The sequence below is a fragment of the Rana temporaria genome, chromosome 4 (assembly GCF_905171775.1).
Source record: "Rana temporaria chromosome 4, aRanTem1.1, whole genome shotgun sequence".
NCBI lineage: Eukaryota > Metazoa > Chordata > Amphibia > Anura > Ranidae > Rana > Rana temporaria.
The window spans coordinates 287,580,709-287,605,568 of record NC_053492.1 but is presented as its reverse complement, the minus strand read 5'-3'; the positions used below and the strand labels follow the sequence as shown (position 1 = coordinate 287,605,568).

Sequence of the window (24,860 nt, the reverse complement as noted above, 5' to 3'; positions counted from 1 at the left end):
GGGTTGTTTTTCTGGGGTTGGGCTTGGTCCCATACTTTCAGTGAAGGGGTCCCATACTTTCAGTGAAGGGAACTCATAACAGTTTGGGGATGGCACCTTCCTGTTCCAACATGACTGCACACCAGTGCACAAGACAAGGTATATAAAGACATGAATGAGCGAGTTTGGGGTGGAGGAACTTGACTGGCCTGCACAGAGTCCTGACCTCAACCCGAGAGAAGACCCTTGGAATGAATTAGAGCATAGACTGCAAGCCAGGCCTTCTCATCTAACAACAGTGCCTGACCTCACAAATGCACTTATGGAATAATGGTCAAACATTTCCATAGAAACTCTCCTAAACCTTGTCGACAGCCTTCCCAGAAGAGTTGAACATGAGTTAGCTTATGCTCCTTGACAGGTGAATACAGGTGAAACTCGGAAAATTAGAATATCGTGCAAAAGTTCATTTATTTCACTAATGCACCGTAAAAGGTGAAATTAATATATGAGATAGACTCATTACATGCAAAGCAAGATAGTTCAAGCCGTGATTTGTCATAATTGTGATGATTATGGTTTACAGCTCATGAAAACCCCAAATCCACAATCTCAGAAAATTTGAATATTGTGAAAAGGTGAAATATTCTAGGCTCAAAGTGTCCCACTCTAATCAGCTAATTAAGCCATAACACCTGCAAAGGGTCCCTGAGCCTTTAAATGGTCTCTCAGTCTGGGTTAGTAGGAATCACAATCATGGGAAAGACTGCTGACCTGACAGTTGTGCAGAAAACCATCATTGACACCCTCTATAGGGAGGGAAAGCCTCAAAAGGTAATTGCAAAAGAAGTTGGATGTTCCCAAAGTGCTGTATCAAAGCACATTGATAGAAAGTTATGTGGAAGGGAAAAGTGTGGAAGAAAAAGGTGCACAAGCAGCAGGGATGACCGCAGCCTGGAGAGGATTGTCAGGAAAAGGCCATTCAAAAGTGTTGGGGGCTTTCACAAGGAGTGGACTGAGGCTGGAGTCAGTGCATCAAGAGCCACCACACACAGACAGATCCTGGACATGGGCTTTAAATGTCGTATTCCTCTTGTCAAGCCACTCCTGAACAACAAACAATGTCAGAAGCGGCTTACCTGGGCTAAAGAAAAACAGACCTGGTCTGTTGCTCAGTGGTTCAAAGTTCTCTTTTCTGATGAGAGCAAATTTGGCATCTCATTTGGAAACCAAGGAGCCAGAGTATGGAGGAAGAATGGAAAGGCACACACTGCAAGATGCTTGACTTCCAGTGTGAAGTTTCCACAGTCTGTGTTGATTTGGGGAGCCATGTTATCTGCTGGTGTTGGTCCACTGTGCTTCATTAAAGGGGTTGTAATGGTAAAAAAAATCCCCTAAATAGCTTCCTTTACCTTAGTGCAGTCCTCCTTCACTAACCTCATCCTTCGATTTTGCTTTTAAATGTCCTTATTTCTTTTGAGAAATCCTCACTTCCTGTTCTTCTGTCTGTAACTCCACACAGTAATGCAAGGCTTTCTCCCTGGTGTGGAGTGTCATGCTCGCCCCCTCCCTTGAGGGGGGAGGGGGCGAGCATGAGAGTCAGGACACCAACTAACACACAGCTAATTTCTCTATCTGCAACATAAAGAGCGTCTTCACTCTCCTGCTAGCCCCCTCCCCCCTCAAGAGAGGGAGAGAGCACAACACTCCACACCAAAAATGACAGTTTAATGTTATAGTTTAATGTCTTGTAGCATGGTCTCCCCCATTTCTGTTCAGCCAGGCTGCATGCTTCGATTAATGGTCTGGTATAGATTTTTAGGAGGACCTCACAAATTGTATTTTTGTTTTTTTATGCATGGGGATTCCCCTTATGTTTCTATAATAGGCTGGAATAGGCTGGTATAGATTTCCCGGGGGAATGACAAACTTTTTTTTTTTTGGGGGGTTATCCCCATAAAACATCTGGTATGTATTCTGTATTTGGGGAGAGTTTTGTGTTCTGTGTTGCTTTATGCACTGGTCCAATTCATTTGGTGGAGGGGAAATTATGGTGTGGGGTTGTTTTTCTGGGGTTGGGCTTGGTCCCATACTTTCAGTGAAGGGGTCCCATACTTTCAGTGAAGGGAACTCATAACAGTTTGGGGATGGCACCTTCCTGTTCCAACATGACTGCACACCAGTGCACAAGACAAGGTATATAAAGACATGAATGAGCGAGTTTGGGGTGGAGGAACTTGACTGGCCTGCACAGAGTCCTGACCTCAACCCGAGAGAAGACCCTTGGAATGAATTAGAGCATAGACTGCAAGCCAGGCCTTCTCATCTAACAACAGTGCCTGACCTCACAAATGCACTTATGGAATAATGGTCAAACATTTCCATAGAAACTCTCCTAAACCTTGTCGACAGCCTTCCCAGAAGAGTTGAAGCTTGTATAGCTGCAAAGGGTGGGCGGCCAATTCAATATTAAACCCTTATGGACTAAGACTAGAATGCCATTAAAGTGCATGTGTGTGTAAAGACAGGTGTCTCAATACTTTGGACAATATAGTTTATATACACCAAAAAACACCAAAATGTGAAGGAACATGAAGAGAGAAGAACAGAGGTTATTGCTGACACACACACTCACTGTGAATATAATGGGTGCTACACAATACAATTCACAGTAATGTTGAACTAAACAGCACAGTGACTACAGAGGGGTACACTCCACTCTTTGCAGCACAGCATACCCAAATTCACTGTAATGTAGAAGTGGCATGCTACTGCACAATATAAAGAACTATATAGCTCTGTAGGTAACACTGTAATGTACAGCAGCAGTAACTATCTCCAACTGAAACTTCTGTCAGCTGCCATTATCTACTCCAACTCCAATACGCACAGACAAAATACTGATGGGAGAACAGGCTTTCACAGGAAGGGGGTTGGCACATTTGAAAACCCCTAATATTGGCCATACTATGCCATCTGACAGAGATCACAGTTCATGAAATGCATTATAGAGGACTCAGAGGTGAACAAGCCCATAGGTTTGTTCTTTAGGTTAACTATGAACAGGCAAAGTTAGGATCAAACTTCACATCAACCCAAACTTGAATCTCATCCCTACTTATGAAGTCAGTAAATCAAAAACCTAAATTTCATTATTAAACATTTGCACACCACAGTGTTTTGAATGTAAATTTGAACATGAGTTAGCTTATGCTCCTTGACAGGTGAATACAGGTGAAACTCGGAAAATTAGAATATCGTGCAAAAGTTCATTTATTTCACTAATGCACCGTAAAAGGTGAAATTAATATATGAGATAGACTCATTACATGCAAAGCAAGATAGTTCAAGCCGTGATTTGTCATAATTGTGATGATTATGGTTTACAGCTCATGAAAACCCCAAATCCACAATCTCAGAAAATTTGAATATTGTGAAAAGGTGAAATATTCTAGGCTCAAAGTGTCCCACTCTAATCAGCTAATTAAGCCATAACACCTGCAAAGGGTCCCTGAGCCTTTAAATGGTCTCTCAGTCTGGGTTAGTAGGAATCACAATCATGGGAAAGACTGCTGACCTGACAGTTGTGCAGAAAACCATCATTGACACCCTCTATAGGGAGGGAAAGCCTCAAAAGGTAATTGCAAAAGAAGTTGGATGTTCCCAAAGTGCTGTATCAAAGCACATTGATAGAAAGTTATGTGGAAGGGAAAAGTGTGGAAGAAAAAGGTGCACAAGCAGCAGGGATGACCGCAGCCTGGAGAGGATTGTCAGGAAAAGGCCATTCAAAAGTGTTGGGGGCTTTCACAAGGAGTGGACTGAGGCTGGAGTCAGTGCATCAAGAGCCACCACACACAGACAGATCCTGGACATGGGCTTTAAATGTCGTATTCCTCTTGTCAAGCCACTCCTGAACAACAAACAATGTCAGAAGCGGCTTACCTGGGCTAAAGAAAAACAGACCTGGTCTGTTGCTCAGTGGTTCAAAGTTCTCTTTTCTGATGAGAGCAAATTTGGCATCTCATTTGGAAACCAAGGAGCCAGAGTATGGAGGAAGAATGGAAAGGCACACACTGCAAGATGCTTGACTTCCAGTGTGAAGTTTCCACAGTCTGTGTTGATTTGGGGAGCCATGTTATCTGCTGGTGTTGGTCCACTGTGCTTCATTAAAGGGGTTGTAATGGTAAAAAAAATCCCCTAAATAGCTTCCTTTACCTTAGTGCAGTCCTCCTTCACTAACCTCATCCTTCGATTTTGCTTTTAAATGTCCTTATTTCTTTTGAGAAATCCTCACTTCCTGTTCTTCTGTCTGTAACTCCACACAGTAATGCAAGGCTTTCTCCCTGGTGTGGAGTGTCATGCTCGCCCCCTCCCTTGAGGGGGGAGGGGGCGAGCATGAGAGTCAGGACACCAACTAACACACAGCTAATTTCTCTATCTGCAACATAAAGAGCGTCTTCACTCTCCTGCTAGCCCCCTCCCCCCTCAAGAGAGGGAGAGAGCACAACACTCCACACCAGGGAGAAAGCCTTGCATTACTGTGTGGAGTTACAGACAGAACAGGAAGTGAAGATTTCTCAAAAGAAATAAGAACATTTAAAAGCAAAATCGAAGGATTAGGTTAGTGAAGGAGGACTGCACTAAGGTAAAGGAAGCAATTTAGGGGAATTTTTTTTACCTTTACAACCCCTTTAAGTCCAGGGTCACTGCAGCCGTCTACTAGGAGATTTTGGAGCACTTCATTCTTCCTTTTGCAGACAAGCTCTATGGGGATGCTGACTTAATTTTCCAGCAGGACTTGGCACTTGCCAAAAATGCCAATTGCACCAAAACTGGGTTTAATGACCTTGGGATTACTGTGCTTGATTGGCCAGCAAACTCGCCTGACCTGAACCCCATAGAGAATTTGGGGGGCATTGCCAAGAGAAAGATGAGAGACATGGAACCGAACAATGCAGAAGAGCTGAAGCCCACTATTGAAGCATCCTGGTCTTTCATAACACCTCAGCAGTGCCACATGCTGATCGCTTCCATGCCATGCCGCATTGAGGCAGTAATTGCTGCAAAAGGGGCCCAAACCAAGTACTGAGTACAGTATATGCATGCTTCGACTTTTCAGACATCCGATATTGTTCTATGTACAATCCTTTTTTTATTGATTGCATGTAATATTCTAATTTTCTGAGATTGTGGATTTGGGGTTTTCATGAGCTGTAAGCCATAATCGCCACAATTATGACAAATCACGGCTTGAACTATCTTGCTTTGCATGTAATGAGTCTATGTCATATATTAGCTTCACATTTTAAATTGCATTAGTGAAATAAATGAACTTTTGCACGATATTCAAATTTTTCGAGTTTTTTCTGTATATTGCATTATTTTTCAGAGAATTTCAAGATTCATAAGGATGTGTTTTCACCTATAATTGTCTGTCCTGGTGCTGTGGCACTATCATTGCACCAAATTCACCTACCCTATATGTGTTATATTGGGCTTCCCATCTGATATTGAAGTATTACTGCTCATGCCAATGTGTCCCCATTATGTTAAAGAGACTGAGCTGGGATTACACAACACATATTATACAATATTGCTTGTTTACTTCATTCCATCTGTTCTGTTTTATGACAGTTCTGTTACATACATTTTGTAATACTAGGGCTATGAGCTTTGTGTGATAAAAGTAAATAAAAAACTACTATAATGACTTTATGGAGGTTATTTAGAAAAGACAAATCCACTTTGCACTACAAGTGCAAACTACAAGTGCAAAGTGCACCTGAAATTATACTGAAAGTGCATTTGGAAGTGCAGTCGCTGTAAATCTGAGGGATAGATCTGAAATGAGGGGAAACTCTGCTGATTTTATTATCCAATCATGTGCAAGCTCAAATGCTATTTTTTATTTTTCTTGCATGTCCCCCTCGGGTCTACAGCAACTGCACTTCCAGTGTAATTTCAAGTGTACTTTGCCTTTGGTAAATAATCCCCTACGTCATATAACCTACGGGGCAGATTCACGTACAATTGCATGGGCGCAGCATATGTGAGATACGCTACGCCGCTGTAACTTACTTTTCAAAGCTTTGAATCCAAAAAGAATTTGCACCGTAAGTTACGATGGCGTAGTGTATCTCTTGCGGCGTAACGGCGCGTAATTCAAATCGGCGAGTAGGGGGCGTGTTTCATTTAAATGAAGCGCGTCCCCGCGCCGAACGAACTGCGCATGCGCCGTCCCTAAATTTCCCGCCGTGCATTGCGCTAAATGACATCGCAAGGACGTCATTGTTTTGACGTGGACGTAAATTACGTCCAGCCCCATTCACGGACGACTTACGCAAACAAAATAAAATATTTTAAAATTTGACGTGGTAACGACGGCCATACTTAACATTGCGTACGCCACCAAATAGCAGCTTTAACTATACGCCGAAAAAAGCCGAACGGAAACGACGTAAAAGAATGCGACGGCCGCTCGTACGTTCGTGGATCATCGGAAATAGCTAATTTGCATACTCGTCGCGGAATACGACGGGAACGCCACCCAGCGGACACCGAAGAATTGCTTCTAAGATCCGAGGGCGTACGAAGACGTACGCCTGTGCAGGGATAATGAAGTTGGCTCTCATTTCCAGGAGCACATATTCAGGGACAATCTCTCCTTCCTTCTTTGTGCATGTTTCCAACCTTTTCCTCCACTCTTCATCACTGAGGAGTAGCACAGTTTTACCTTGAAATCATTTGAAACAATGCATTTCCCTGTGCTGTGCAGAGCTGTACAGAGTACACTGATCAATGTACAGAGTACACTGATCAATGATATGTACTTTCTCTTCCTGCAGGTAGCCAATAACTATCTTTGCAGCAAAGTGGACTGTGTTTTTAATTAAATCAAATGTTATTCATTAATGGCAATGTTCAGGCTGCATTGATGGCAATGTTCAGGCTGCATTTCATGGGCACTGGTAAATATTTTGGTACACCATTTGGTTCTGCATTTTTTTTTCTTGTTTTCCTCCTCCAAAACCTGGGTGAGTCTTATGGTTAGGTGCGTCTAATGCCGCGTACACATGATCGGTCAAACCGATGAGAACAGTCTGATGGACCGTTTTCATCGGTTAACCGCAATGAAGCTGACTGATGGTCAGTCGTGCCTACACACCATCGGTTAAAAAAAACGATTGTGTCAGAACGCGGTGATGTAAAACACAACGACGTGCTGAAAAAAATGAAGTTCAATGCATGCGTCGACTTGATTCTGAGCATGCCTGGAATTTTAACCGATGGACGTGCCTACAAACGATTTTCGGTTTTGTTCTATCGGTTAGGTATCCATCGGTTAAATTTAAAACAAGATTGCTTTTTTTTAACCTATGGATAAATAACCGATGGGGCCCACACACGATCGGTTTAGTCCGATGAAAACGGTCCATCAGACCGTTCTCATCGGTTTGACCAATCGTGTGTACGCGGCATTATGGTGCGAAAAATACGATAATTATTGTTTTCTACTTAAAGAGGAGGTTCACCCTCAAAACAATTTCTGACATCACACGGAGTCGCGCCATCCTACCGACAGAATGCCGGTGGTTTTTTTTTTTTTCTCAGCACATACCTCTTAATCCCGATTTTCACCTCACGGCAATCCCGCGGGAGTGGGCGTTCCCAAGCACTGCCTGTGATTGACAGGCTTCCGAACGGCGCATACTGCGCATCACAGGTTGCCGAAAAAACCCGAATGTTGGTGCGGCTCTATACGGCGCCTGCGCACCGACGTTCGGGTTCTGTCGGCAACCTGTGATGCGCAGTATGCGCCGTTCGGAAGCCTGTCAATCACAGGCAGTGCTTGGGAATGCCCACTCCCGCGGGATTGCCGTGAGGTAAAAATCGGGATTAAGAGGTATGTGCTGGAAAAAAAAAACACCGGCATTCTGTCGGTAGGATGGCGCGACTCCGCGTGATGTCAGAATTTTTTTTAAAGGGTGAACCTCCACTTTAATAAATCATTAAATCAATCATAGTGTCCTAATTTGCCCTCTTGGGAGAACTATATTCTCTCTTTCTTGTTATATGCCTTATCATAACTAACACTTTTGTATCTGGGAAAACTAAAGACAGCCATACATGGATCAAAACTTGCCAGCAGGAACTGGCTTAATTTAAATCCATGTATGGGCACCCTGGTTGTACACAAGTCAATCCATCAATCTAATTGTGTACAACCAGCCTGTTGGGTTCTCCCTGAATGATAAGTGCCACAGGCTATAGCCGTCAACACTAATCATTGTGTTCTATCAGCAGGGAAGTATCCAAGTGCTCCCCGTCGGCAGAACTGACTGACTGTGTTGAATGGGGAATCAAGTAATTTTCTCTCCTTCCACATGTAGTGGAAAGAAAGGAAATTGCATAATGTATGACCTGCCTTACTCTCATTTCTTCCAAATCATTTCTCCCTGTGTGAGAACAATTTCCTGAAAGCAGGATATGTCCCGGACTTTCAGGACACTGGGATTTTAGTGAAATCTGGGGAATGTCCCACGGGATTCATTACAAATACTGTATACTGGTGGATTGAAACAAAGTAATATGGAGATTGTTATCATGCTCTGGATAATTTGACATCTGTTTGGATTGTTTGCTGCTGCACACAAAGGTTCCTACAGACATTTGATACAATTTTTTCAGAAACGTTGTTAAATATGTTAAAAAAATAATCTGTGCTCAACATTCTTGCAGTTGATCTGGTAGGGCCCTCTTTATATTCTGTAGCTAGGTACACTGTTGCACTGCAATGCCTCTGATGTGGGTCTTCTCTTTCCATAAATGTTTTATTTTTATATGTACTACATGCATTTTCCTTACAATAAATAATATAAACTGTTGTTAGCTATTAGAAGATTATGTATTTATCAAGAAATTAATCTGCCATTATTCAGATTTTTTGGGAAATGTATGCCCTTGTGAGACAGTATTACTGTACCATCTGTTGCACTGGGTTTTTTATTTTCCTTCGTATGGAAGTTAACTTTTGACTTTATCCTTTCTATATGACTGCACTGATCTTTTGAATTAATTTCAGTTTTATTAGTTAAATATAAATTAACTACTGTTAAATATTTTTTCATCTGAACCTTTTTAATACTGATAAATAACGTTCATACACATTTTGTGTTATAATTATTTGATATAATGAAAGCCTGTTAAACAGTCACAAAACATTGCTGTCATTCTTGGCATTTGTTGCATAGTGTAATGAATTTTCTTTTTTTCAGCATGAACTTGTGGGCTCATCACTATGTCACCTTCGCTGCTCTGTCTGTCTTCTTTGTGCAGGAACAGTACTCTGTGGAAATGTAAATGTGTTTTCCTATTCAGCCCCCTCCTCTGTTATGTTACAGGCAATCAGAGAGCACTGTCAGCCTGCAGTGTGCCGCTGTCAGGGAAATAAAACCTGTCAGTTAGAGTACAGTAAAGTCAGCTTTTGGTGCTGTCAAAGTCTTTGCCTTTGCTTCATTGCACAATTTACCTCTCCATTTTCAAGTGGATGAATCTTTGAATAATAAGATGTGCAGATAACTTCATCATCCTTTGTGTACGAAGGTGTACCAACTCGTGGGTTGATATTATACCGGGTTAAACACTCGCTGTCGGTGATAGCATAATACTGCCATGGCTTGTAAGTGATACCATCGAGAGATCGCTCTAAAATCCAGTTTCCGGGTCTAGGGGAGTTTGCTGCTTTAATAATGACATATGCAATCTGGAAAACCTACAAAAGAAAGAAAGGTATGTTTAAATGCATGTAATGCATTAGCATATTATGATTTAATGGTCATAATCTATCTACAATTGTATTTTAGAATTACATAGAACAAAAAACATGCAAAATCAAATGGCGTCTACCATCCTGGTCTCCATTTAGGTCATCTGTCACCTCAGAAACTTTCACAGGCCACAGTTTCAGATTCTGTCACCCTTCCAGTGGCCATTATTATGCTCCAGCCATCTCACCTCAGACAAACAGTCCCTTGAAGTCCACTCACACAGTTCAATTACTTCAGAAGGGTATTAAGTTTAAGAATATACACACAGGGGTTGCTGCCTTCCCTTTACTGCAGTAAACAATTGAAATCGTTTTTTGTTTTTTTTTCTTAAAGGAGGCAATTGGGGTTCTACAAGGCTAACTTTATGATTGCTTCAATGCCATCTATTGAGGGCAGAGGAAGAAACATGTCATGATCCCCCCCCAGCCTGGGCTAGCTGCTCTAGGTGTTTTGGTTCATGATGTCGTCTTAAGCACCCCTTACATGAACACAACCACATTGCATAAATTCACTTCACAGTCATAGCTGTCATCTCAGATGTTTCTGTTTTCCACATTTCTTCTGGGATTGACTAAGGGTAACCTGCAGTTGGTTTAATTTTCTCCAATATGTCAATTACAGGAAACATAGCACAGAATCACTGGTCAGACTCTGCTCTTTACAAATGTGTAGAACTGTCTGTTCGGGACTTTTTTTAAAAAGGTTTTAATAAGATGGTCACCTAGGGGTAACAGCTTTATAAAGTTATGCATGAATACATCAGAACAGAAGCTACAACAATTCAGCATTTCTTTGCTACAATTATTGTTTTCATAAGTTAATAAAGCAAAAACATTTCACACAGTGTGTTATAAAAAATTAAGGGGTCAAGTAAAGAATAACAACTCAACAGCGTCTCCATAGAAAATATTTATTGAAGCATTACAGCAGTAACATCATCCAAAATACTGAAGTGTTTTGGCCTTAGGCCTTCATCAAAGCAGCTTTATTAGCCAGAGGAACGACTACTCTATACACCAATTGTACTATATAGTGGTAGAGCTTGGGTGAGTTTTCCTCAAGTAAAGAATGTACTGCCCAAATGAACCAGACTATTATGGGTAGATAACAGATACATTATATTACCTATATTACCAAAAGTATTAAGACGCCTGCATTTACATGCACAACTTTAATGGCATCCCAGTCTTAGTCCATAGGGTTTGATATTGAGTTGGCTCACCCTTTGCAGCTATAACAGCTTCAACTCTTTTGGGAAGGCTAGCCACAAGGTGTGTCTATATATGTGTCTAAAATGTTTGACCATTTTTTTAGAAGCACATTTGTGAGGCCAGGGATTGCTGTGGATGAGAAGGCCTGGCTGGCAGTCTCTGCTCTAATTCATCAGGTGTTCTATCAGGTTGAGGTCAGGACCCAAACTCGCTCATCCATATCTTTATGGACCTTGTTTGTGTACTGATTTGCAGTCATGTTGGAACAGGAAGGGACCATCCCCAAACTGTTCCCACAAAGTTGGGAGCATGAATTTTTTCAAAATGTCTTGGTATGCTGAAGGCCTTAAGAGTTCCCTTTACTGGAACTAAGGGGCCAAGACAAACCCCCAAAAAACAAACCCACACCATAACCCCCCCACTAAAGGATTTTTCCAGTGCACAAAGCAAGGTCCACAAAGACATGGGTGAGTGAGTTTGGGGTGGAGAAACTCAACTGGCCCGCACACAGCCTTGACCTCAACCCGAAATAACACATTTGGGATGAATTAGAGTGGAGTCTGTGAGCCAGGCCTTCTAATCCACATCAGTGCCTGACATCGCAAATGCGCTTCTGGAAGAATGGTCAAACATTCCCATAGACACACTCCTTAACCCTGTGGACAGCCTTCCCAGAAGATTTGAAGCTGTTATAGCTGCAAAGGGTGGGCCAACTGAATATTGAACCCTACAAACTAAGGCTGGGATGCCATTAAAGTTCATGTGCATGTAAAGGCAGGCATCCCAATATTTTTGACAATATAGTGTATATTAGATAAAGGATTGTAATCCAAAAGAATAAAAGATCTGAATGAGGATGTGTTGAAAATTAAAGTGGGCCTGAACCCAAAAGGTGAAAAGTAGCTTTGTTATACTGTAAGTAACATTTAGAAATGTTAACTTTGACTATGAAGAATGGCAATACTCTTCCTGGTATGTGAGTGCCTAGTTACTCCTGCACAGCGATTTAAAAAACTGCTCGGGTTAAAGGGTAAGTTCACCGTTACATAAAAATCTATAAGGTGAACTTGCACTGGACCCCCTCCCATCGCATCCGGTCCTGCTGTACCTGAAGCCGGCGATCTCCTGCACTGACACATTATAAAGCCGCTTTAACCGGTCTGGGGATCAGAAATCCCCCGAAGCTTAATCTCCTAAACAGACCTCAAAAAAGGTACATATAGGAGGCATTCCAATTGGTCAGCGCCTTCACATAGGCCGACTAATCAGAACCCACGTAGCCAGTCCTGTCAGCGCTGGAGAAGAGGAGAGAAATCGGCAGGGATTTCAAATCCCTGGACTGGTATAGCAGCTATACGATGTGCCAGTGTGGGAGATTGCCGGTCTCAAGTACAGTGGTACCGGGTGGGATGACTCACCTTACTCATTTTCTGTAAAGGTAAACTTTTGAGTAAGATTTGGCAATGTCCCTACTGTATATCACTGTTCTTCTTGCTACAGGCTCTAACATGGGGAAGCAAAACCTTACCTCTACCTATATGCCCACCTCCACAAAGAGAATCAATGCAGAACAAGTCATTGTAGGTCAGTAAAGCAGAGAAGATCAGCTGTAGGGAAACCACAGCAAAATTAATGACTAATCCTTTGCTCTTTTCCTGCCAAGGAAGGACAGAAGGACATTTTGAGATACAGAAAGGGTTCCAAGAACCAGATCAAGGTAAAAACAAAATGGAAAAATCGAATGTCAGTATGTGACGAGTATCTTAGAGAAGATATCCTCATTGGGTATCGCCAAAATTGCCAATAAATTGAACTATGTGTACTATGGCCAATAGGATCCTTCTAGCATTAGACTTTTCCAGGTGGCAGGCTCCACCAGCCCATGTTTGGTGTAGAAGGGAGAAGGAAATGGGGGGAGAATAAAGAAAAAGGGAGAAAAAATAAGGGGTGGAAGAAAATTTCCAGGGGGAAGGTGGGAGAGGAGAAAAAGGTGGGGGGTTGGGTTAGGAGGGATGGAGCCAAGAGGGTCCTCCTGTGAGGTGACCCTCCAGCACCGACCATCCTATACTGAGGGTACATGATACAAAGGCGAGGGAAACCTAGTCTACAATAATAAGTGGGTCGTTCAAGTATCAGTCATGTCAGTCATTGCTTGTGATGGAGGTCAAATGATGATTTGCCAAGGGTCACCAAATCCTGGGCTGTTCCTGAAGCCCACACCGCTCTCCCAGCCTTATTACAGCTGCCCAGCAGGGCTGTCCCTGGAGCCTGCGGCCTCCCAGCTGGGCTGTTCTTAGAGCCCACCATCGCCCACTCAGCCTATTCGCATCCGCCCATTCAGTTCACAGCATGGCTGGGGGGCAGAGACTAGAGGTCAGCTGACTGGTGAGGAATCTGAAGTGGGAGGGGCTGAAAGAGACCCTATATCCTGATTTTGTCATAGGTGTCAATGCTACGAGGCACCACAGAGTCAGAGACACAGTGAAGCCGAAAACACAGTGAGTAACACAACCTGTGATTATATTTGCCATTAAAAGTTCTCAGATCAGTAGATGACCTTGATCAAGAGCACCTAAGTTGGCTGATCATAACTCCCCCCAGCACTGCCATTCTTCCTATTGTGCGAAGATGCGAACAACATTAAAGTCTATGGGTCAAGAATATAAAAAATTTAAAAGGTGCTAATTTTAAAGGCTTATATGCAAGTTATTGCCATAAAAAAATGTATGGGGACCCGGGTACTACCCCAGGGGACATGTATCAACGGAAGAAACACTCTACTGCCTTAACAAAACATTACTACAGACAGCAGACATAGTCGCTCCGAAGCACAGAGCACTCATCCGCAAAAAAATTCAGGTTGGTTTAATGTCACTCTTACATCGCTGAAGCAAGAACGCAGAAGAGCGGAAGGAGCCTGGACAAGGAACTCAACTAAGGAAAACCACACAAAATACAAATTACTCACTAAGAAATACCACAAAGTGATCTTCAAAGCAAAAAAAATAACAATTCTCAGACACCATCTCAAAAGCACTGAACTGGCCCCGTGAACTCTTCAAACTAGTCGCACAGACCATGAACCCCTCCTGCCTAGAGCCCCCAGCAAACGAAACACAAGCATTCTGAAATTAATTATCTGATTTTTTTATCGACAAAATTGAAAACATTTGGGAAAAAATTGAACAGAAAAAAACAACCAACACCTATCGACAGGAACAAGAAGAAAAAAGACATATAAATACACTACATGCAACGAAATTGAGTCTGGTCCCAATCACCATCGACGCCACCAAAATCATCATCAGAAACCTCAGAGACAGCACATCACCGAATGATATTATTCCCACAAAACTTCTGAAATAATGTACCGACATCTTGCCGACCATAACACATCTCATAAATCTATCGTTTAAAGAAGGTACTGTGCCAATCTCCCTCAAGGAAGGCATTAGAAAAACCCCTCCTAAAGAAACTGAACCTCGACCCCAAAGACCCTAATCACCGCAGACCAGTAACAAGCCTTAACACCATCTCAAAGATCTTGGAGAAAGAAATGTTTGGACAGCTGCACTCTGGAAAAACCTTCTCGGTTGCCTTTTATTGATAAAAGTATTCAAACACCACACATCACAGCAAAGACAGGGGCATACAGCTGACGTTTCGCACTACAATCAGTGCTTACTCATAGCTATGATTGTAGTGCAAAACGTCAGCTGTATGCCCCTGTCTTTGCTGTGATGTGTGGTGTTTGAATACTTTTATCAATAAAAGGCAACCGAGAAGGTTTTTCTAGAGTGCGGCTGTCCAAACATTTCATTCTACAATTGCTTCGTGCATTGCCGGCACATGGGTTTCTCTGAGAGCATACGGATTCATCCACATACCTAATTGGAGCGGTGACTATCTTCTCTCTTGGAGAAAGTGGTAGTACAACAGTTACAACTCCATTTAGATACCTACAAACTCTTGGACCCACTACAATCGGGTTTCCGTCCTGGCCACGGGACAGAAACAGCTCTTCTAAAAATATGGGACAACACCCTCGAAGCAACAGATGACGGAGAATCAGGTCTCCTGGTGCTACTGGACCTTAGCTCAGCTTTCGACACAGTAGACCACAAAATGCTGCTCACTCGTCTCACAGAAATAGCCGGATCTACCCTGGTTTGCATCCTTTCTAGAGAATCGATCCCAGACAGTGAAGCTTGGAGCCTTAATTTCAGAAGCATGTACAATTACTTGCAGAGTCCCTCAAGGATCACCCCTGTCACCCGTGCTCTTCAACATCTATCTCCGCCCACTCCTCAATATTATCAGCAAACAGGACCTACTCTATCACTCCTATGCTGATGACACTCAACTCTACCTTCGTATCACCGGAAAAAAAAGACCAATACGCGCACTAGAAAATTGGCTCTTACTGATCGATAACTGGATGACAGAGAGTTCCCTCCAACTTAATGGATCAAAAACAGAACTTCTCTTTCTCCACGCAAATCGAAAGGAAAACCTCAGGATAACAGACACCTCCCACCATCCTTGGACAAACCATCACCCCAGGTACCAAGGTCAAAAGCCTTGGAGTCATCTTTGATTCAGACATGACCATGGATGCACAAATAGGATCAGTAGTTAGTGGAGCCCACCATCTCCTACTCCTGCTACGTAGGCTCATCCCCTTCATCCCGGATAAGGACACAGCAGTAGTAATCGGAACAATCATCAATGCTTGACTGGATTACGCTAACTCCCTCTACCTAGGACTACTTAAATACCAGATCTCGCGTCTACAAGTCATCCACAATACAGCCGCTAGACTGATAATGGGAAAAAATCCTTGGAATTCCATCACCCCGTCCCTGAAGTCCCTCCATTGGCTAACCGTAAAGGATTGGGTGACATTCAAGACACTCAAGGCCTCACTCACAAATGCACACAAGGAAAAGCCCTGCAATACCTATGCAAGAAAATATGTCACTACAACCCTGGACGGGCCCTATGGTCAGTGAATCAAAACCTGCTCTGCATCCCCAAGACCCGCTACAAATCGAAAGGAGAACGAAGATTTGCAGTCCAGGGGCCATGGCTGTGGAATGTGCTACCAATGAGCATCCACATGGAAGAAAACCATTGTGCCTTCAGGAAAAAACTGAAGACCCACCTCTTCTGAAGGACAAGGACGACTCCGGATACAAGCGCCTTGAGACGATTTAGTTTGCACTTGTTAGTGCTATACAAGTTACTCACTCACTCACTGCAAATGCAAACAGTTTCTTTTTAAACGGCAGCTTTTTTGAGGAGCAGTGATTTTAATAATGCTTAACCACTTAAGACCCAGACCATTATGCAGGTTAAGGACCTTGCCCCTTTTTGCGATTCTGCACTGCGTTGCTTTAACTGACAATTCGTTGTGCGACGTGGCTCCCAAACAAAATTGGTGTCCTTTTTTTTTCCACAAATAGAGCTTTCTTTTGGTGGTATTTGATCACATCTGTGATTTTTATTTTTTGCGCTATAAACAAAAATAGTGACAATTTTGAAAAAAATTCAATGGGCCAAATCCACAAAGACCCGGCGTAACGGCAAAATTCTAATTTAAGTTACACTGCCTTAAAATTTCTACCTAAGTGCCTGATCCACAAAGCACTTACCTAGAAATTTCTGGCCGTGTAACTTAAATTCCGCCGGCGCAAGGCGTTCCTCATTTCATGGGGGCGATTCCCATTTAAATGAGGCGTGCTCCCATCGCGCCGGCCGTACTGTGCATGCTCGTGACGTCATTTTCCCGATGTGCATAGCGCGAAGTTACGTTACGTCGGGCTTTGTGGATTGCGACGGGTCAATAAAGTTGCGCCGAAAAAAAAAAAGATACGGCGCAAAAAAAAAAAATTCAAATTCGAAAAAAAAACGATACGTATTCTTCTACCTATTTTTGTTTAAAAAAATGGCAGTAAGCGTTTATCGAAATTTATAGTGTTTATAAAATAGGGGATCATTTTATTGCATTTTTATTAATATTTATAAATATTTTTTTTTACTACTAATGGTGACGATCAGCGATTTTTTCGTGACTGCGACATTATGGCAGACAAATCGGACAATTTTGATAAATTTTTGGGACCATTGTCATTTTCACAGCAAAAAGTGCTATAAAAATGCACTGTTTACTGTGAAAATGACAATTGCAGTTTAGGAGTTAACCACTAGGGGGCACTGTAGGGGTTAAGTGTGAGCTCATATGTGTTTCTTACTGTAGGGGGGCGGGGCTGGACGTGTGACATCAGTGATCATCTTTCCCTATATCAGGGAACAGACGATTACTCACACTGCCACAATGAAGAACGAGGAAGGTGTGTTTAAACACACCTCTCTCCGTTCTTCAGCTCCGGTGACCGATTGCGGGACACCGGAGGCGATCGGGTCCACGGGTCCCGTGGGCGCGGTCACGAAGCTTTGGACCCCACGGCTGGGCTTAAAGAGACACGTACAGGTACGTGATTGTGCCCAACCGTGCCATTCTGCCGACGTATATCGGCGTGTAGGGGTCCATAAGTGGTTAAAGTGAAACACAGAAAATGAAATATTCCTATAAAAAGCATGTCGGGGGGATGTCATTTAAAATTGTTTGCGGCTTTAATGTATTGCTGGATCCCTGCAATATACATAAAAAATCATTGAAAAAATGGCATGGGTTCCCCCCCAGTCCATTACCAGGTCCTTCAGGTGGAGTGGGGGTCCCCCCCAACCATACCAGACCCTTACCCGAGCACACAACCTGGCAGGCCGCAGGAAAAGGGGGGGGGGGAGTGCCCCTCCCTGAACCGTATCAGACCAGGTCACATGCCCTCAACATGGGGAGGGTGCTTTGGGGTATGCCCCAAAGTACTTTGTCCCCAAGTTTTTTGGGGACAAGTGCCTCATCCCTAACCCTTACCCAGTGGTTGTGGGGGTCTGTGGGCGGGGGGCTTATTGGATCCTGAAAGCCCCCTTTCACAAGGGGGCCCCCAGATCCCCCCCCATGTGAAGGGGTATTGGGTACATTGTACCCTTACCCATTCAACAAAAAAAGTGTAAAATAGTAAAAATGATAAGAGACAGTTTTGGACATTATCCAAAATAAAGTGTCCTGCCATGTCCAACCATCTTAAATCATGGCACCGACGGTCCATGGGAGGTGTCTTCGTGACTGCCATCTTTTTGCTTTGACAGCTCTTATATACCCATGGCAGGGCCACCCTCTGACGTAACCGACTGACCCTGCCCCCTTCTGACATCATGTGATGTATTGTGATGTTGGAGGGGGAGGGATTACCCATCTACATCACCAGGTGGCCCCGCCCTTGAATATATAACAGCTGTTTAAGCAAAATCACAGCAGTCATGGGGAAACCTCCCATGGACCTCCGGGTGCCGTGATTGAAGATGGATGAACATCGCGGGAGAATTTTTTTTTTTAAATAAAGGAATTGTCCAAAAACTGTCTCCTGTCGTTTTTACACTTTTTTGGGTGAATGGGTAGGGGTACATGGGTTTCCAGATTCTGAGGGGACTCCAAAACACCCTCCCCATGTTGAGGGCATGTGGCCTGGTAGGCCGTATAAGGGTCTGATATTTTGGGGGACCCCCATGCCATGTTTTTTTTTTGGCATGGGGTTCCCCTTAAAATCCATACCAGACCTAAAGTGCCTGATATGGGGGGGGGGGCTCCAACGTAATTTTTTTTTTGGTGCATGGTTCCATTTAGCCACTTCAATACACTATATTATATATACTGCACTGACTGAATATAGATTCTACACTGAATATGTAATCTACACTAAATGCAGAGTATATACTGGGCTGTATATACAGTATATATATATATATATATATATATATATATATATATATATATATATATATATATATATATATCAAATACTGTAATGCCTGAATATAGATTGTACACTGAATATCTAATCTACATTAGATGCAGAGTATATATATATATATATATATATATATATATATATATATATATATATATATATATATATACTAGGCTTTATATATGTATATGCTCATCCCTATTCTCCAGCCAGATATTGGAACCTGTTATGTAATACAACAATGTATATTCTAAATGCATATCTTGATATTTTTGGCTGGCTCCTGTTGCTATCAGAGGAATTCCCTATTTCTGGGGAATTCCACTCTCCCCGCGTCTCCTTCCCTTGTTGATACCCAATGTGTGTCTTCTCTCCTCTCTGGGCATCATGGTTCTCTCCTCTGCATTCAAAGTCACTCAGCACCCACCAAATCAGTCCTGAAGAAGCAAGCATATCTTGCGAAACACGTTGATGTTTGAGTATGGAACAAATTTGTGAAATCTTTTAAATTTTGACCCCAATGGTGGGCTCCAATATACCCTGCAATACGCTGTGACTTTTTTTGTCTCCATACTATTGGATTGGGTGTCTGTTGACTCTTTGTAGATGGAGAATGACTTCTAATATTCCCCACCCCCTTCTCATGATTGTTGTATTTTAATGTATATTCAAAAAAAAATAATTATACTTATCACCTCATGCTGTGCCTACAAAATCCATGTTTTGAGAAGCTGGATTAGCATATTTCTTTTGTAAAGGAAGATGCTCACCAAAATCCTGCAAGTGCCCAAAGAGCAATCCTTGTACAAAAAATGTACCTTAAATGAATGCAAACCAATCGTTTGTGCAGACTACCTTTCAGCTGGGACAAGGTTATCCAGTGTCCAGGGAAAAGATGGTAAACCGTGCCCCCCACCAACCCCTGCCCCCTGTTGGATGAAGAAGGGGATAGAGCCAATATATTGGTGTGAACCAAGATGTTGTAATGTGACATGCAACTAACTAGTACCAATATTTGTGATAAACTGCAGCAAAAAGAACATTTTCCCTAGGTTGGTGGGTAACTGAAAGAAAATAATCTGCCTATCCTAGCTGAAGGCATCACTTGGGTAAATATTCAAATCAAGTAACAAGTGGGGGAGCGGGTCGGATTAGTCATGACCCATGGCCCAGTTAATCTTGCAATTCCCATGGTGCTGGGCATTAATGCCTTCTAGACAAACATGAACATTCCGTCCGTCAGGCATGTGGCTGTGGCCTGCGGACAGTATGGGTCAGGGTGCTTCAGGTTTTTGAGGCACAACACAGACTTACTAAGGGGCAGCCTGAACAAGTTGGGGTGGTCTAAACCCCCTGAAGCAAAAGTTAATTTTGGCACTACTGCCAGTGGTCTAGTCCCTACCAGTGAGGGAACACAGGAAGCTAAAAGGAGCTACAGTGATGGTTGGTGGGCCATACCCTATTTAAAGCGGTAGTTCACCCTCTCGTAGTTGATTTTACCATCGAGACAGGCATTGTAGCGCGAGCTACAGTATGCCTGTCCCGATTTTTTTAACCCCGTACTCACCTCGTAGTCGTCCATCGTAGATTCCGGCTCCCGCGGGGAATGGGCGTGCCTATGGAGAGGGAGGATGATTGACGGCCGGCCCTGGCACGTCACTCTCCCCGAAGACAGCCGGAGTAGGTCTCGGCTCTTCACGGCGCGTGCGCACAGGCTATGCGCACGCGTCGTGAAGACCAAGCCTATTTCGGCTATTTCCGGAGAAGCGTGACGCGCCAGAGCCGGCCGTCAATCATCCTCCGTCTCCAGAGGCACGCCCATTCCCCGGTATCTTCGATGGACGACTACAAGGTGAGTATGGGGGGAAAAAATTCGGGACAGGCATACTGTAGCTCGCGCTACAATGCCTGATTTAAAGGTAAAAGAAAAAAAAATATTTTTTTTCCCGTCGATAGGGTGAACCCCCGCTTTAAGGTCCACAGCAAAATGTACAGCTCATCAACCTGGAAACAACACCAATCTCGCTGCCAAGGCATGCTATGTTGGCCAACATATATACTATACCTCGCCACTGCATCTCCAAGGCCCTGGCATGTGATTGAAGGGGAGGTGATTTGCAATTTGTGAATATATATATTGTGCAACTGCATTTGGTTTGGTCAGCGTTGAGGAAGGGGGTTTGTCCCCCTAAATGCACCAGTGTTTTTGCATTGCCGTAAGCTGGGGTGGTGTTCAGATAAGCTTGTACCTTCTCATATTTGTAAATATGTTTTTGGCTTTTATTATTTAATAAAACTTGATGGTGGTAATGCATTAAGCGTTTGCACCCTCCTGTGTCATTTATGCAGATTTCTATGGATGTAATATGTAACATGGTACAAAAGATGGAATTAGTCTTTAATAAGTATCTAAACCCCAAAATAAATAAAAATAATATATTGCAGCTACCCAGTCTTTAGAGGAGGTGGCAATTTTTTTTTATTTTTTTCAGATATGTTTTCCTTTTTTTATACAGTCCTTTCTCGATTCAGCATTGTGCCTATCTGAAGCGGTTCTCTCTCTCTCTCTCTCTCTCTCTCTCTCTCTCTCTCTCTCTCTCTCTCTCTCTCTCTCTCTCTCTCTCCCTCTCACACACACACACACACACACACACACACAGCAGTGGGAGCCATTGGCTCTGTGAAATACCATTGCATAGAGCAGGTAAGTATAACATTATCATTTTTTAATAATAATAAAAAAAGTTACAACCGCTTTAAATTATTTTATCAAGCCACAACAAATTATTGTATGTAAAACACATTCCTTTCTGTTATAGATTTTACAAAAACACTCTAGGAATGTCCTTGCTTAAATTGGTTCAATATTTGGGTCAATATCACTATTTTTTGCAAATGCAATTATTGGCTTCCCTGTAGGAACATAATGCAGCTTTGTTCGGTCTTCAGTTGATTAGCCTTCTATACAGACTTGGGCTGCACTACCAACTTTCCAGTTTCCTTCTTCACATGTCTCCTACTCTCTTTAATCGGATTTCTTTCATCCTGCTACTCTGTTCTAAAACATACATGAATAATAAAAATACATGCACATCATTACCTCAAAGAAAGTGTTTCACAAGTGAAGAGAAATTAAATTCCTAGACTACCTTACTCTGTTTTTGACTGTGCATATTTACTTTTTTTACAATTCATCTCTCCATGCCAATGTATTATGCTAACATTAAGGTTAATGTAAAGCTTCATGTGATACGTAATGCATGCATAGGTTATCTTTTTTTTTCATAGGCCACTATGGTGTAATTGAACAAAGTGTAGCATTGTATAAATCAAGGACTCATTTATACAAACTTATATCTGCAAAGGTGCCTCTATATAGGCCCCTAATTCATCTACTGTACGTCAGATATGATAACCTAGTATTGGCCAAGGCTTTTTGTAGATATAATGATTGAATCCAGGTCAAGGTTTTATTAAAAGCTGGTAAACTGATTATTACTACCTAACTGTTGAGTTTATATTGGACTACACATTAATTAGTTCTAAAGTACTAAGTAAAACATTGTATATCTACAGAAATGGAAAAGGAAAGGATCTTGCACTGGTCCGGATTTAGCTAAATACTTTTTTCATGACACCTAATATGTTGCAAAACTATAAGTCCCATGAGGATTGCAAGGCTGACAGTTACAAGCATGACTCCCACAGACAGAGGTATGATGGGACTTGTAGTTTTGCAACAGCTGGAGGGCCACCAGTTTGAGACCCCTGATGTAGAGCATACTTGCTCTGGGGATAGTGCTTCACTAAGCCGTGAAGTGAGGTTAAGAATGAATCTTGCTGTTTGTACTCTCAATTAGAGTTGATCGGACACCTGGATGTTCGGGTTCGGGTCCGAACCTTAAAAAAAAAATTTGTGTTCGGGAACCCGAACCCGAACTCCGAACCCCATTGTAGTCAATGGGACAAGGACTTTTAGAAAAAAAAAATGCGCGGAGGTCCCCGCAAATTCAATAACCAGACCCTTTAGGTCTGGTATGGATATTAAGAGGAACCCCGCCGTCAATTAAAAAAAAAAAATTACGTGCGGTTCCCCCTAAATATCCATAACCAGACCCTTTAGGTCTGGTATTGATATTCAGGGGAACCCCGCCGTCAATTTAAAACAAAAATGACGTGCGGTTCCCCCTAAATATCCATAACCAGACCCGTTATCCGAGCACGTTGACCTGGCCGGCCGCAGAAAAGAGGGGGGGACAGAGTGCGGCCCCCCCTCTCCTGAACCGCACCAGGCCACATGCTCTCAACATGGGGAGGATGTCCCCATGTTGATGGGGACAAGGGTCTCATCCCCACAACCCTTGCCCGGTGGTTGTGGGGGTATGCGGGCGGGAGGTTTATCAGAATCTGGAAGACCCCTTTAACAAAGGGGACCCCCAGATCCTGACCCCCCTCCCCCTGTGTGAAATGGTAATGGGGTACACTGTACCCCTACCATTTCACGAAGGAAGTGTAAAGTCTTGTAAAAAAAAAACACAGTGACACCGTAGAATAAAGTCCTTTATTAATAAAAAAGAAAAAAACTCCAGCGGTGATAATCCACTCGTTCCCGGCTTCCTGCTTCAACGTTGTCCTGATCCTGCGACGGCTGCGGGTGATCTCCAGCGATGAGAAGATCCTGCGCCGGGTGATCTCCGCTCCAGCGATGAGAAGATCCATCCATACAGCGCAGCAGCATCCCCGACCTCCTCTCACCACTGGACACAGCCCAGCGAATGAGCGGCTGAAGCTGTGACATTACTTATATAGAGGAGGCAGGGCCACCCGTCACGTGACCCCGCCCCCTCTGACGTACCCTCTGCTACGTCACTGGGTAAGCCCAGGGTCTTTCCTCTTCCTGGGCTTCCCCAGTGACGTAGCAGAGGGTATGTCAGAGGGGGCGAGGTCAAGTGACGGGTGGCCCTGCCTCCTCTATATAAGAAATGTCACAGCTGCAGTCGCGTCATTCGCTGGGCTGTGTCCAGCGGTGAGAGGAGGTCGGGGATGCTGCTGCACTGGATGGATGGATCTTCTCATCGCTGGAGCGGAGATCACCCGATGCAGGATCTTCTCATCGTTGGAGATCACCCGCAGCCGTCGCAGGATCAGGACAACGCAGGAAGACGGGAACGAGTGGATTATCATCGCTGGAGTTTTTTTATTTATTGTAGTGTACCCCATTACCATTTCACACAGGGGGGGGCAGGATCTGGGGGTCCCCTTTGTTAAAGGGGTCTTCCAGATTCTGATAAACCTCCCGCCCGCATACCCCCACAACCACCGGGCAAGGGTTGTGGAGATGAGGCCCTTGTCCCCATCAACATGGGGACATCCTTCCCATGTTGAGGGCATGTGGCCTGGTGCGGTTCAGGAGGGGGGGGCGCACTCTGTCCCCCCCTCTTTTCTGCGGCCGGCCAGGTCAACGTGCTCGGATAACGGGTCTGGTTATGGATATTTAGGGGGAACCACACGTCATTTTTGTTTTAAATTGACGGCGGGGTTCCCCTTAATATCCATACCAGACCTGAAGGGTCTGGTTATGGATATTTAGGGGGAACCGCACATCATTTTTGTTTTAAATTGACGGCGGGGTTCCCCTTAATATCCATACCAGACCTAAAGGGTCTGGTTATTGAATTTGCGGGGACCTCCGCACATTTTTTTTTACCGAACTCCGATCCCGGACCCGAACTTTTTTCAATTATTCGGGTCCGGGTTCGGGAAAAATCCAAAGTCCGTACCGAACCCGAACTTTACAGTTCGGGTTCGCTCAACCCTACTCTCAATAAGAAGTGAGCAGTGGCAGCCCCTATTCTTCTATTCCAACTGGTTAAAATGACCTGTCTCAAAGAATACAGACAAAAGGCTTCTGCAACAAAAAAAAGTGATATGCACAGCTCTTCAGAATTGATGTTCATGATGAAAAGTAGTTC

At 43.4% G+C, this 24,860-nt stretch overlaps 1 protein-coding gene across 1 annotated transcript in view; it reads right to left on the bottom strand.

The window, feature by feature from the left end:
* The window catches only part of LAMA2 (laminin subunit alpha 2), a 1,029,834-nt gene that overhangs the window by 729,355 nt on the left and 275,619 nt on the right, over positions 1-24,860 (bottom strand). Inside the window, 1 exon segment of the mRNA XM_040350410.1 lies at positions 9,509-9,751. Coding sequence (XP_040206344.1) covers positions 9,509-9,751 — 243 coding nt within the window.